This window comes from Liolophura sinensis, chromosome 1, assembly GCF_032854445.1.
Source record: "Liolophura sinensis isolate JHLJ2023 chromosome 1, CUHK_Ljap_v2, whole genome shotgun sequence".
Taxonomy (NCBI): domain Eukaryota; kingdom Metazoa; phylum Mollusca; class Polyplacophora; order Chitonida; family Chitonidae; genus Liolophura; species Liolophura sinensis.
In genome coordinates, this window is record NC_088295.1 from 14,633,742 (window position 1) to 14,648,472 (window position 14,731).

General features: G+C 38.4%; 1 protein-coding gene across 1 annotated transcript in view; it reads right to left on the reverse strand.

Moving 5' to 3' along the window:
* Window positions 1-11,280, reverse strand: part of LOC135478818 (uncharacterized) — a 51,758-nt gene extending 40,478 nt beyond the window's left edge. The window contains exon 1 of the mRNA XM_064758653.1: window positions 10,699-11,280. Coding sequence (XP_064614723.1) covers window positions 10,699-11,185 — 487 coding nt within the window. The 5' untranslated portion in view covers window positions 11,186-11,280. The remainder of the gene's footprint in view (window positions 1-10,698) is intronic.
* Window positions 11,281-14,731: the final 3,451 nt, after the last annotated feature.

Consider the following 14,731-nt stretch of genomic DNA (forward strand, 5'->3'; position numbering starts at 1 on the left):
CCTATGCATCAGGTTGTTGGGGCCAACAGGAATGTGCACCTGTGTACATCAGTTTGTTGGGTCACCAGAAATGTGCACCTGTGAATCAGTTTAATGGGCCACCAGAAATGTGCACCTGTATATCAGTTTGTAGCACCATCAGATATGTGCACCTGTGTATGACTTTGTGAGGGCCAGCAGAAATATGCACCTGTGTAACAGATTGTTGGGGCCAGCCGAAATATGACCTGTGTACCTGGCATTAATTCTTCAACATTTACCAGAAAACATCAGAATAGAGCAGGCGGAATTTATATATCTGACTGTTGTTTTATGCTCTGAAATTTTCCACTTAAACAGAGTCTGTCAGTTTTGTGGACAGGCGAAATTTATCCTGGATATCCACCTTTCATAAGATGAGTTCAAATCACTTGATTCAGATAGTGAAGACCATAAAAGACTTTAGCCTAAGAACCAGGTAAAATGATTATACAGAAGCAACATGAGAAATTATTAACATATTTCATAACCATGGCAACCTGACTGACACATTAAACCTAAGGCATCTAGAGGCCTGATTGGGAGATGAGAACATTGGGTCATCTAGTGCAAAGAGACATAGTAATAATAGCAGGTAATACAATCACTGGGTCATCTTGTGTATCCCATGAGGGCCAGGGATACCGCTAGGTTTTGGATACAGCTTTAGAGGTGTGGGATACTGGCATTTCACCTTCATGTCTGCACACATGCTGTAATCAGCTACTCAGATTACCTAATATATGACACAAAAAATGATACAAACTTCATCAACAAGTAACCAACGCATCAGTTGTCAGCATTAATTATGCTTTCCCGTCATAAAACTAACCATGTTTAAAAGAAAAAATTCTACAAAATGAACAGTATAGTTCCAAGGAACCTAAAGAACTATATGCCAAAAACAAAGAAAAATAAATTTCATTTTGAGGAATATTTTACATTTCTTAATAAACCCTCTCTTTTATGCACATTTTCCATAAGTGGCCAGAAATATTCAGAAATGACCTTATCGTTGAACATACTAGAAACTAGGGGCCAGCTTAGCTCCCTACTTCGTGCTCTCCCCCCAACAAAGTTGTTTTGACAACTATCAACCACAGTGGACTTCATAATGTCCAGATTGACCGCTGGGGTCTTACGAAATCTGTAGTTAAGGTAATAATAAGCTAAAATATGAAGTAAGGTTCATCGCATAGACAACTGTAAACCATGCGTAAAAATACTTTTATTCAAGAGTGTTGAAAGGCATTCAAATATTTGATTACTAGGAATATCTAGGAACTCTGACGTCACATCACCTTTTTTTTCCTGATGGTCACCAGCAGGGAAGGAATTTTTGGGAGCATATTTCAGCAATCCTTTAGTCACAGTAAAAAGAGTTATACCAACGTTTCAGTGTCATGATTAAGTTGGAAAAACTTTCTGTCATATTTTAGCGGTCCTACGTGTCCACGTCATGCATGGGCGTAAGCATTAGGGCAAGCTGGCTGTATCGACTTCAGGCAATTTATAGAACATAGCAGGACCTTCTGGTTGATAACAGACTCTTTCATTCAGATTTTGGGAAGACATTTCAAAATAAAACTGACTTTGCTGACTTTAGGGAAAAATAATGATAGAAGGTCAGAAATGTTTTTTCAAGCAATCACTGTCCTGAGGGGTTTTCTTGCCAGCTCACCCTCACAAGTTACTGCAGTATCCTGCCCAACATGTACGCATGTGACACTGGAAGCCTTTCTCAGTTCTCTTCTCATAAATAAATGTGTGGTCCAAAATGCATCAGCTTAACACTTAAACTAACCGCGAAATCCATTTTATTGCATCGATATCTGTCTGTTCAGTATAAGAAAATCACACTGACAATCCAGAGGTTTTTTAACATGACAGCAATTATCATGTGACGCTTTCAGTGCTAGTCCATATTTCTGTTGGCCAAGTTCATTTGGGCTTCTGCAACATGGCAACTTGGGGTGAATTGTCTGTCAGTGCCATATCCCCAATGCTGAACTCATCTTCTCAGCTTTCAAAACGTTATAGAATTTTTTACATATTTTTGTGTGATAACTGTGTCCTATATCATTGTTTCTATGTACATACAGTGGCAGACTTTATGTTCACTTTTAACTCTCTTCAACAAAATAAAAGGAGTATATTTATGCATAGTTTTAAGTGGTCTATTTAGTGATGCCAACTTCGATTTTAGAGGCCTTTACCTTTAAAGCAATTCTGCACACAAACAAGCAAGCTGATAAGCTTTTTGTAGTTTTATATGTTTGGCCACATCATATACTATGCATTAAGAAACCAAAATGAAGTGTTTCATGTTTATACTGATCACTTTTGAATCCCAATACTAACATTTTCTCACTTGAGAGATCAATGTTAGTCCAGATGACATTTTCCATACAATGCCTAACAGTACATTGCAAACTGGATGAAAACAAACACAACTTTGTGCCAGAATTTCAGCATGACAACACAGGAAGTACATTTGAGCTTGTAGCATCCTTAGCGTCAGCAAAGGATGCTAACATCACAATTGTTCTTGTCAGGAACAGTCCAAAAGACAAAAGCAATGCTGCTGGTATAAACCTTGTCACTGGTAATGCTCATGCTTGTCAGGATAATCAGTGCTAATGTTATCAATATCATTACAATGGTTACACAATGTTTCCACAGGAATCACTCCTACAGTGTAGATGGTAGGGGAAAAAATGATTTCAATGTATTTTAATGCCAACAGTCACAATCTGATGAACTCCAGTGATTAAATCTATCAAAATATACAAGCAATTAGATGTTATGGTTTCCATCAGAAACAACATATACTTACCTAATCATATATATTATGGACATTTTCTGTATCAGTATGCTAAAGCAATGTATAACTTCAAACAATCATTAAACTCTGAAATATTCATTAGCACATAGATGCTTCATGAGTAAGGTTCACACAAAACCATGTTAACTTACAATGCTCTTACGATCACTGATTCCAAATCAGCAGGCACACTCGCCCAATAATATCTGCTCTCTACTGGCCATGAATGAGTCCATTTATATCCATCTGCATTATCATCCTCCATCACCAGTAATCTTTACACTGGAATAAACTGTAATGGTATCTATTTCCTTGTGCAGAAAATAATAATTCTATCAGGACAAAAAAAAATCCATATATCTGAGAACGATCAGAATTGAAGGCTCTCCGGACAGACATCATGACAGTCTGCAATCTGTGCTCTAACAGCAGGTTATAAACAGACCAGCATATGGTTATATTCTTATCTCCTTTAACCAACTCTAAACAAAAACTAAAATTCACACATTTAACATGATTTGGTAGAAGTTCATCTCTGCTTAGGAAGGCCCCCAATTTTATACAGTGTACTAAAAAGGACTGCTAAAAGCAGTGCAATCTGAAATATGTATACAAACTTGTCAACTGTGTAAGATTTAGGGGAAACATCCTTGATGGCAGTCAAAGATTGTAGAAATTTGGTGTCAAAGGAGTCCCCAGTTGGAACAGGAGCTGTCAAAGAGACAGGGAGTTCAGCAAAGAAGCCTGTTACAGAGGGCCAACATGTAGCTTCTCAGAGAACATGGTTGTGACTCGACTCAAACAAAACATGACTGGGTAGGAACTCCTGCCCTCTTATCACCATCCACTTACTCTATCCACAGAGGTTATCATCAGAAATGCTGTTTATAGCTTGTCTGAAGCCTAGCCACTGTCCCTCATACCAGACTGCCTTCAGCATCTTGGCAAGGCACCAGAATTAGTCAGTACCAGCATTTAATATGAAACAGCATGGAGCAGAGGGTAAGACAGGTGATGACGGCCGACCCAGGAAGCCTCATCTACAACCTCGCCAAATTAAGGTTCCACACTGGGCAGACTTCACAAAATTAACCACTAATTAACAGACAAATTTATGAAGTTCTTCACCATTTACTTTCAAAAACAAGTCCAAATTTCTGTTGGTCTTTGTGGAATTAATCCTGCCTAAATATAACTATGACATTCTGTCCCTTACCATATTTTGCAAAACCACCTTAGTAACATCATTCATCTAACTCAAAAGAGCCTGCTGTAAAGTGTACACTACATGGAAGATTCTTTAATGTTTAGACTCATGTTGGACCTGTTACATGTATTAAGGTACGTCGCTTTGTCTAGATTCTAATGCAGAATTCCATCAGCATAATGTTAACTCCTGGGTTCCCTTCAAATATATGTATTGTCATGAAAAACCTTTTGCACCAGCCTACATGTAAAACTGATTTTTTTTTCACTTATTAACAATCACAGATACAATGAATTATGTCAGTTTCAGACAATATAATTTCTTCACACAAATTCAAAAACATTGCCAAAGTGCGAAAAGATCAAGAAAAAAACAAAATTATGGAAAAAGCTACATGTATGATCATAAGACAATAAATATCTCGAATTAACTGGATTATAAATGGATTGCAAAAGCAAGCATCACATGATACATGTTTTTGCATAACATTTAGTGTATTTCAATTCCATTATGCAATTTAGAGGCATTCAACAACTGATATTAATAAATACTTCTTTTTAGACCATGGTTGAATTAAGTTAATTTATAAATTTGTGAAACAAAAAAAGCCCACACAACTGTCTGAACATGAATACAAAAAACATTTAAAAATAGACGGTTGACTTTGATCAAAACCTGTGTATATCAATGGCAATCTCATACTATTTGATGGCATAGAGAATAGAAACTCTTTACATTAATTCTATTTCAGAAAAAACAACGAACATGGAACCGAAATCTCTATTCAGTCATCAAGCCGAGATTCCAAAAGGCATCACATCCTGTTTTTCAGGGTATTACATGGATAGGGTTTATGCAGATCTCTTGGTAAATTATGTTCGTAGAGGGTGGACAATCTAACTGAATCTCCTCTGTGCTGTTCACTGCACAGTCAAGGCATGAGTTTTTGGGGCAATGAAAAGTACTTGACGCGTTAGCGGGTGGGGTAATTTTGTGAAGAGTAATCCCTTGAAATTCAATCACTACACTTGGATTACATCTAAGCTGAAGATGATTGGAAATTTCAAGCCCGCAGTTGATCGGAACTGTGAGTGACGCTCTGTGTGATGACAGCCCAGGAATGGCTACAGAAGCAGGAGAGTTGAAGGACCAAGGCACGAGTCCTGAATGGAGAGATCAATAGCTCCTGCCTGAACTTCCCATCACCAACACACAGCCCTGCCCAGCCTGTCTTCATTTGCTGATCCACCCATGTATTCAGCTGATGGCACACATTTCTAAATCACAGCTGAAATTAACCCTGCAAATGGTGATTTAATAATCAATTTCTGATCAAAACAATATGAAATCTTTCCGATATGTGTGGAGCTGTAAATGAATTCTACTGCATACCTTGCAAATAATAAGCCGAATTTCTTGAGTGTATCACAGCCTGCATCAAACCAAAGCATAGAGGTCACTCGAAGGCTTGGATCATGATCTATGCAAGGGGGATAAGTTCTAGCTGGGTTCTGGTCAGTGTAACCCAAACAGCAATACAGGGCAACCACCAAGACAGTTGTAAAGATACGGACTGCAAAGCTATGAAACAATATGATCCCAAAGCATACAACATGCATGTAAGATACTGTATGTACATCCAGGCATGTGAACAACCTCAAATGGTATGGTTGTATACTAGGGTATTTTTATCTGAAATCAGGACAAAAATTAAGTGTTATGTCATTATGGCACTAAGAAATAAGGATGAGGAGATAAAAAAAAAAAAACAGCGAAATGATGACTTAAACATTCACACACCATCACTAAAACCTATCTGAATAATAATATTTAATTTGGATTTCATCAGTCTGTATGGAGTGTATCTGTAACATTCTTTTAAAGGGTAGAAGATTATATTATATCGTGAAACAAACAATAACAGAATTTGATGTACTACATCACTGTAACTCACTGGAAGCCTCTGGAAGATTTATAATGTGGACAACATGTTTTGTCATGTAATTGCTCTGTCTACAATTCACCTCAAGTTGTCAAAATGATGAAACAAAAAAAAACTACATCCTTTGTAAAACTGGTTTATCGTCAAGTCTTATATGACTAATGAGTCAACTATAAAAACATGAAATATGTTTGGCATTAAGGAATGGGATTAAAGCATAAAGTAAATCATCCATTTCTTTTGTGTCAGCTCATCGGTTTTGATTGTTTGACAGATAATTCTAGTAAATACATGTAAGATTATAGAATTCACAGAATGATATTCATCGTTAACGTTCACGCTAAAATTGAGAACATTTCACAAGCATTTGTGACTTGGAGAAACTGGGCTGATCCCAATTGAAACCACTGTATTTTGACAAATCTACAAATAATTATCTTCTAGAATAAAGTTGAAGTCTCAGTAGAGAGAACTGAATTAGCACACAGGTATCTCTTGTTTTCCTGGTCACTGTTCATGTTATGCTTAATCTAAATGTGTACAATGTTCTGCAAACAATATATTATTGATTTTCTGAACCATATATGTATACTCTCAAACACTTGTTGAGAACACCTGCAATCATGCATCATTTGTATACTCCTGCTATATTACAATCGAAGACAGTACGCCATCACATTACACTTCTAAGAAATCTGTGACCATGCTAATATGCTGAAGATTACAGGCATCCATGAACAAGGATTCCTCACACACACACACAACTAAACGATACACCTGCACATTTAGCCTTACACTGTCTACAAACGCCTAATTCTCAAAAACCAAACTGCATTAGTTCCTGACCTAAAGTATGACGTCAAACCGTATTTACCTGACCTGTCTCGCATCATCAGCCAGACTGCCTCTACAACAAAGGTACCTCACCGATCTGCTGATGAGGCCTACATCAATCCCACAACAATCCAGAGACTACCCTCTCTGCTCATTCAAATACACACACAAGTATTTAAATTGTTTTCTGCAAAAACACTGTCAGAAATCTAAAATTTTTTACTGTTTGGATAACTTTCACCAGGGGCAGTGTACATTGTTCACATAGAGACACACTTTACACTAATTACAAGTTCAAACAGACATCCATTAAACACTTAATTTGTGGCCGATTTATCACTTTGAATTTGAGTAAGAATGCTGTTCATGCAACACAACAGGTAAACTATTGGAAACTATAAACGTGAAAGTAGGTCACAGCCCAACAACCAATTTATTTGTCCACACTCAGGTGCTGCACTGTGGGGCTTCGCTGGACCTGCCAACAAGCAAGAATCAAACACTGTACGTGTTTCATTTCAGGATATCCCTTTCTGTGGCAAGAAAACATGAACCTTATTCATCTCAAGCTTATGCAGAAGAGAAGTTTTCAAAAAAAAAAGATTTATTTCAATGCAGACAACAAATCCAAAAACAGGACTCATTTGAAAGTCATATGCTCTCGTATATTGTTCTTACACAAACTAGGCATATCTGAAAGAACTTTGTAGTTTCTTCCTTCTTCCACCAGAGAAAGGGGAAAAAGTGATTAAAGGCCTTGAGGTTCTTTCTGATCTACAATTGCCACAACATTAGCATCAAGTAAATCTACACATTTTGTGCAATTATAACTTGCAGTGCCAAAGGGTATTCCACATATAAAGAGTAAGTTAAAGGACAATACCAAGAAGATGACACCCTTTGTCATTTCCAGAAGACATTGGAAAACCTTGGATCATTACTCAGCCATAGGAAAACCACTGCTCCTCAGGGGAGGCTTCACGAGGTTGATCTCTCCATACCATGTGTTACAGACACCTCCATAGCCCCGTGGCTAAATCTCCCATGTAGAAACTTCTATATAGTATGTCATTAAATGGAATCTGGCTTCACTGCTGAGCCTGGTGTTGATGGTTAGAAGCTATACTTCAGCATCTTTAACATGGAAAAGAACCTCTGAATACTGAACCAGTGGCCCAAATATACTTTTAATGAAACAACTGCTTCTGCACCCTAGCTGTCAGTATATGTAGTCGCACTGTGAAATAACTAAAGAAGATTTAAAAGAGAGTTCCATACTTTGTATAAATCAAACATTTTTTATAATTACAGCTCAAGAGAATATGGAAACTGAATTCAAAGGAGAAGAAATGAAAAATTTGCAAAAAGCAGGAAACTTCAGAAGACTGTGTCAGTGAACTATTAGATCTGAAATGATCTAATGTCTATAAATGAAAACGTTTTAATGATTATTTGGTGATACATGTATTTTCAGATAAATCACTGACACAGTCTTCTGAAGTCTCCTGCTTTTTGCAAAATTTTCATTTCTTCTCCTTTGAATTCAGTTTCCATATTCTCTTGACCTGTTATAATAAAAATGTTATAACACATGTATGAATAATAATATAGAAAACAGATTATAATGACAGCAAGTGGTTTACAGATAGCTTCAGAAAAGGGAATCAAACAGACAGAGAACCAAAATATCTTATGACTAAATGTAGACCTCAAACCAATATTCTGACACTTAGATGTAAAATTGGCCCAGAATATGAAGCTGTTAGTCTTGACCTTTGACTCTATCGGTGTTTACAGACAGGCCAGAAGGTGATCCACAGCCAAACAGAGCTGAGCAGGGGTCAAGTAGGCTGATATATGTTCTTCTCTACATCTACACCTAAATACTGGTCAGGCTCTATATGGGAGCAAGCACCAGGCTCACCACACAGCCAGCCGGAAATAAATACAATTGTCACGGAAAAAGCATCCTTCTGGCACACTTATTTACAGGAGAATGCCTAACAGACAAACATGTACATGTTGGTCAACCTCATGTGAATCACAATTTTGACAAACAAACAAAATGATTCGAACAAAACAAATGATATCAATGCAAGTTCAAAACTGTTTACAATTATGTGACAAGCACCTGCCTGTTGATTACGAAAATAGATTCATCAAAAATTATTTAAATAGCCTTCACTACTTTCAATAAAAAGAGAAAAAGAAAGAAACACATAGCTGAAAGTGCATGTTTACCAAAACACATGTTTATACAGACCTTGTGAAATCAGATATATAAAAGATGATAATGCCTAAGAGCTGGTCCTATAAAAGAAGTTCACCCACTTTTAACATAAGTCCCATAACAGTATTTTATCTGTAACATGCATTCGCATGTGGTATGGTTTTGTAACCTGCATGAATCTGCACCTGTTGTAAACAATTCATAGACATTTCCTCTTTCATTGTTTACACCAGAAACTGTACTGATGCAAACCTGTTAATTGCTGGGTATGTGACACACAGGGATATTTGTATAACACACATACATGCATGTTTAATTACTCTCTGTACATACACACCTTACTACACCTTTTTTACCTCATTCATCATTCCATGCATATATTCACACTGAAGCAATCCAATACTTCATACTTTTTTCAACAGAAATTGACCATCTTACATTTTTAACCCAGATAAACATGTGAAGAAACACTGGCTAAGCGTAAAGCAGTGTGTGTAATACACTTGGTATAAACATAGTAATAATATTTTTTATCTTTTTAAGGAAAAGCTGTTTAAGTCCAACATTACTCAAACGCAACAGCTCTTTATTCCTGGTATATAATCCCATATTCATCACTTACGTTGACACATTTGTGAAGTCTAGCACTTGCAGGAGGTTAAGCTCATATTAGTTACATGAAATCCCGGCAGATTTTGATTAAATCGGTAATTATGGCTGCATTATTTGAAGATTGGCAAAGGTAATAATAACCTAAATTCTGATTAATCACTGCAGATAATCCCTTAATCCTAGCTTCAATACCGAACTACACTGGTCAACCATCATATTTCTGTTATGTGTAGCCTACATGTGAGGGACAAATGTGCCATTGCAGGGCTGAGTAATAATGGGAAATAAACCACAAATTTATTCATGTGGTCAGTACCTGAGAGCTGGTGAACTGGATGAATAATGTATTGCCTTGTATATAAGCATGTAAGCTGCTTATACACAAATATGCTGGATACAGACTAGCTTTTATATTATCAGCCAGTTTCAAAATCATCTACCAAGAATCAGATGATTTCAGAGCACCGCAGTTGAGGACACTCTAAGAGGTTGGTGCTGCTCTAAAAAGCTAACTTCAGTGCAAATAGATTCAATAAGAGTAACTTATGCAGTGGTGTGGAAAAGCCTGTAGTAAAATCCTAAAAGATTTATAGCCACCCAAGACTTAATCAGCTCTAGGTGGTCGGGCACATGGTTGGTTGGATGGCTGACTGGTCAGAGTCTCCCTACCGTTACCATGAAAACAGCGACTCTCTTCAGCTGACAGGCAAAGGTGTCCATATCTCGGAAAACATTTCTCTCCTAGTGGTACATTGAAATGCGGCGGCGCAATTGAGAACAGAACTACACCACAACTCATTTGAAAAACCGCAACGATATTATTACAGAAATATCCGTATTACTGTACTATTATCACCGTTCTGGTCTGGATATGAACAGCCGTATACGGCATAACGTAAAAGATCAGACGTGAGTACCTCGGGTACAGTACTGTCGCGTGTGTAGCCTGAAAGGCCTATTTCTATACGTAGGTTCTGAAAGAAATCAGTCACTATATATATATATACATATATATATGAAATTACACTTACCACAACCGTCGCACACAACTGAGTAGAGAAGTTTACGTAATTTTTTGTTGGCTTTTTTATTGACAGAAGTCGATATAGGGAATGCTGATATTCTGAAGTATTCCGGAGATTCAGTGGCCCGTAAGAAGAAAACATAGGAAGAATCCTTGGATATCTCCGTTATGCAGGCTTCTGCGTTTTCCCGTCCAAATTCCCCGACTTTTATCACTCCACGGGATTTTTCTAACACACGTTTCACAGATCCTGATGTATCTTTATACACCTTGAAAATTTTTCGCCGTGACACTAGTTGCACTTTGATAGAGACGTTATAATTGCCTCTCGCCGAGTCTCTTATCACAGTAACATCGCCTTCCAACACGATATCAGCCAGGTGGGCACTGGAAGCAGCGTCCGTGAATTTCGTCCCACAAATGCTGTTACACCATGCTTCAAACACACATAAGGTAAGGCCGAGTAAGATGTAACAACACCTGAATACTGGCATCCTGAGGCCGCACGGGTCGTGGCGGTGCCACCGACAAACGTCACATGAACTAAGGACGGTAAACCCACACCGCACGGCTCACATCGTGCACACTAACTGTCCCTCGTATCCAGTCCTTATGCCGCCGTACGACTGATCATGCGCACTAGCCGTGTGCGGTTCATTGATCTTGTACGCCGTTAGTCTCTTCAGCGTGTAGCTGGGGGATATAGTATAGAGAGCGGCTGCCGTAGCACGAGAGCCTTCCTTACGATGTACCGTACTATGTTATTTTCAAAGGCATTATCACACATGGCACAGCGATCTTCATTATATAGACATAAACATCGGTAAATAAAGAGATCTTGACTTGCCTAACGATTAAGGTAGGACTGTGTTGTAATTACTGACCCTTACCACGCGAAAAAATATTTATAAAAGAAAGAAGAAAAAAAATCGGAAATCCTGTTCATCTGTGAAGTCAGTGTCTAAAGGAAATTAGTATAATAGGGCTTAACTGGAAACAAGCTCCTTCCGTGAAACAGCAGACCTTTTGTACATGATTATGTGGGAGTTCAGTTGAGGAGGACTAAACTTGAGAGGTCACCAGTTCGAAACCCAGTCTAGTCACTGAGTTCAGACATTAGTCGATGTCTCTACAGTAGAACGATGTTTTCCTTTGTATCACCAGTGTATGCTGAATTATCAAAACATATTACAAACTGACAATGCCCTACGGAAAAATCCATCTCGTCAACCGTAAGATAGATAAGACAGCATATTACCGCGTCATCACGTTGTATATTGACCTGCATTCTTGAAATGCAATCATTAAGGTTGGTCAATGGTACACGGCGCTCCCAACCACAAGGAGCAAGTGTGATATAATGTATATGTACGATATGTAGGTATGCATCAAAATTACGTCGAGTTGAATCCACAATGCAGTACATAATTATTCCACAAAGCGCATAGAAATGTTTGAGATAGATCAAATGAATCTCTCCGTCCGTACGTGGGAAGGTCCTCAGCAACCTGCGGATGGTCGTGGGTTTCCCCCGGGCACTGCCCGGTTTCCTCCCACCATAATGCTGGCCGCCTTCGTATAAGTGAAATATTTTTGAGTACGGCGTACAGCACCAATCAAATAAATAAATAAATAAATAAATAAATCAAATTTGGTCAGACCAAGATGATCTCCCCTTGTAGCAGGCCAGTCTCATTAACGCCGTGTTTCAATATTTGCAGCTGACGGGTTCATATATTAAACAACTGCCACAGAAACTCTTCAGAAAAAGGGCAGCCGAAAATGTTGTTATGTGTCATTTTACTTCAGGTTGCCTTCTCTGCAAACGCTGTCTATATATGAAAACGTTTTATCTTGTATGTATGTATAGGATATTCTGAACTCTTTGTAAATTATGTTTGCGAAATATTTATTTATTTATTTATTTGATTGGTGTTTTACGCCATACTGAAGAATATTGTGGTGGGAGAAAATCGAGCAGAGCCCGGAGGAAACCCACGACCATCCACAAATTGTTGGCAGACCTTCCCACGTACGGCCGGAGAGGAAGCCAGCATGAGTTGGACTTGAACTCACAGCGACCGCATTGGTGAGATGTTCCTGGGTTATTACGCTGCGCTAGCGTGCTAACCAACTGAGCCACGGAGGCCCCTTTTTTGCGAAATAAACTGGTTTGCAGTTATGCTGAAGTAAGTTGTAATTTTTTTTCTGTTAAACAGTTTTCTTGTTTTATTTTGTCGTTCAGTAGGATTGATTGTTCAAATTGAAGATATATATGACGTGTTGTAAAATACGTCATAGTGTTTTTTTAATACCACAAGGCTTGTGTTTGTCACATTTTCGGAATGGCTTCCTATATATGGCACGTGGCGAATGTTTGCCCAGACTTGTGTAATATCACTTATGCATGATGATCTAATCAATGCTGGCCAGCAAGTCTTTTGTAAAAGAGCTGTTACTAATGAAATTTAACCATATCGAAGAAAACATTTAACACCAGAAAGTCTGATTTCTGTATGACATACCCAGCAGCATACATTACAGTGTGACTGGGGACAATGGAAGCTGTGTCCAGGGAATAAATCGATTTTCTCAATGTTTGCAAGGTGTTCAAGGAATCAGCTCCATTCACATTTGTATTTTAGCACTTTACGCAATTGCCTGATAACAGAATTGGTCCGTGCAGAAAACCTGAAGTAAAATATTGTTTATCACAGAAAAGATTGTAGCAACGTAATTGTTCCCCATGTCAACTGATTATATCCCTGCCTCTAGTCACCACTCTTGTGTATCTTTGCTCCTTGAATCAGTCTTTAAAAGTGTAGTACTTGTACGTACATTATTCGACACTATGTCATTCATATTCGAACTCTTGGTATTTCACTCAAGTCCTGAACGTGTTTTTCTGAGTGCAACACTGAGTAAAATGCCACGGGCGTTTGGTAAAAGTGCAATTTCGAATGTATATATGTAGCTGAATTAAGTATAGAAGAAATAGAGTGAACCAGGTTGCTTTCATGCCCTTAAAATTCATACAACACAAACGTCACTCTTCCCACAGCCGTCAGTCCCTTGATCACTGAGGTTGCAAGCTCAAACCCAGGTCTTGGTGTGTTGTAATGTAACCTGACTCACTCTATAAGATATGCATTCATAACTAGTAAACCCTTGATCCGTTAAGTTCCAAGCTCGAACCCAGCTGTCGCTGGTTCAATTTTGACTTTAGATCAGAAGATTTGTCAGTTATATGTGAAAGGCGGTGAGAGGGGAACCTGGTGAAATGTTCTTGAGCACGGCGCAAAACCTCAGTTCAACAAACACACACATTGTAAGTAAACATAGAATGGCGATCTAACACCTATATATTGGATTCGAAAGCATTCGGAAACGCCTGGTCGGTTCTTCACATTGATGCATATATGTATGTATATGTATATAACGCCCCCCACCCCCCGCACATACACACTATCCCGCGGCCAGACATTAGTATATCAGCACAGCAGATGCAGATGCAGTTTCCATGACAATCTCTCTGTTTCCAACGTATTTCAGGGTTCATGATTGCAATTAGCCTATACCACCTGAGAACTGGAGATGGTCCTGATACACGAATAAGCACACCGACATCCCCTGACGCTGTCGGCATGGACTAAACACAACGCGCTTGCCCACTAAAATACCAGGGCATATACCATTTCAATGCTTTGTGTGTTATCCTGGAGGTGTGCCTGTATCAAGTGGCTTCAGAATCTCATAAAGCTTTCAACCTCGCTGGATGTCAGATAGTTGAAATATAATTTGGCTCAGCGCATGGCCTGAATATATCCTCAAAAAGTTTCTTCGCGACAGCTGATAAAATAACATCAGCCTTGGGTCTATTAGTAGTAGGCCTACAAACATCAGTGTTTATTACATCAACATGGCGCTATTATGAACAGTTGCAATTAAAGGTCAACTGAGAAGTGTATATTTGTATTTGACTTGGTAAATATCCACGGACTGTGAGTTTGAAATTTGAATTGGATGTCGTGCCTAGAGTG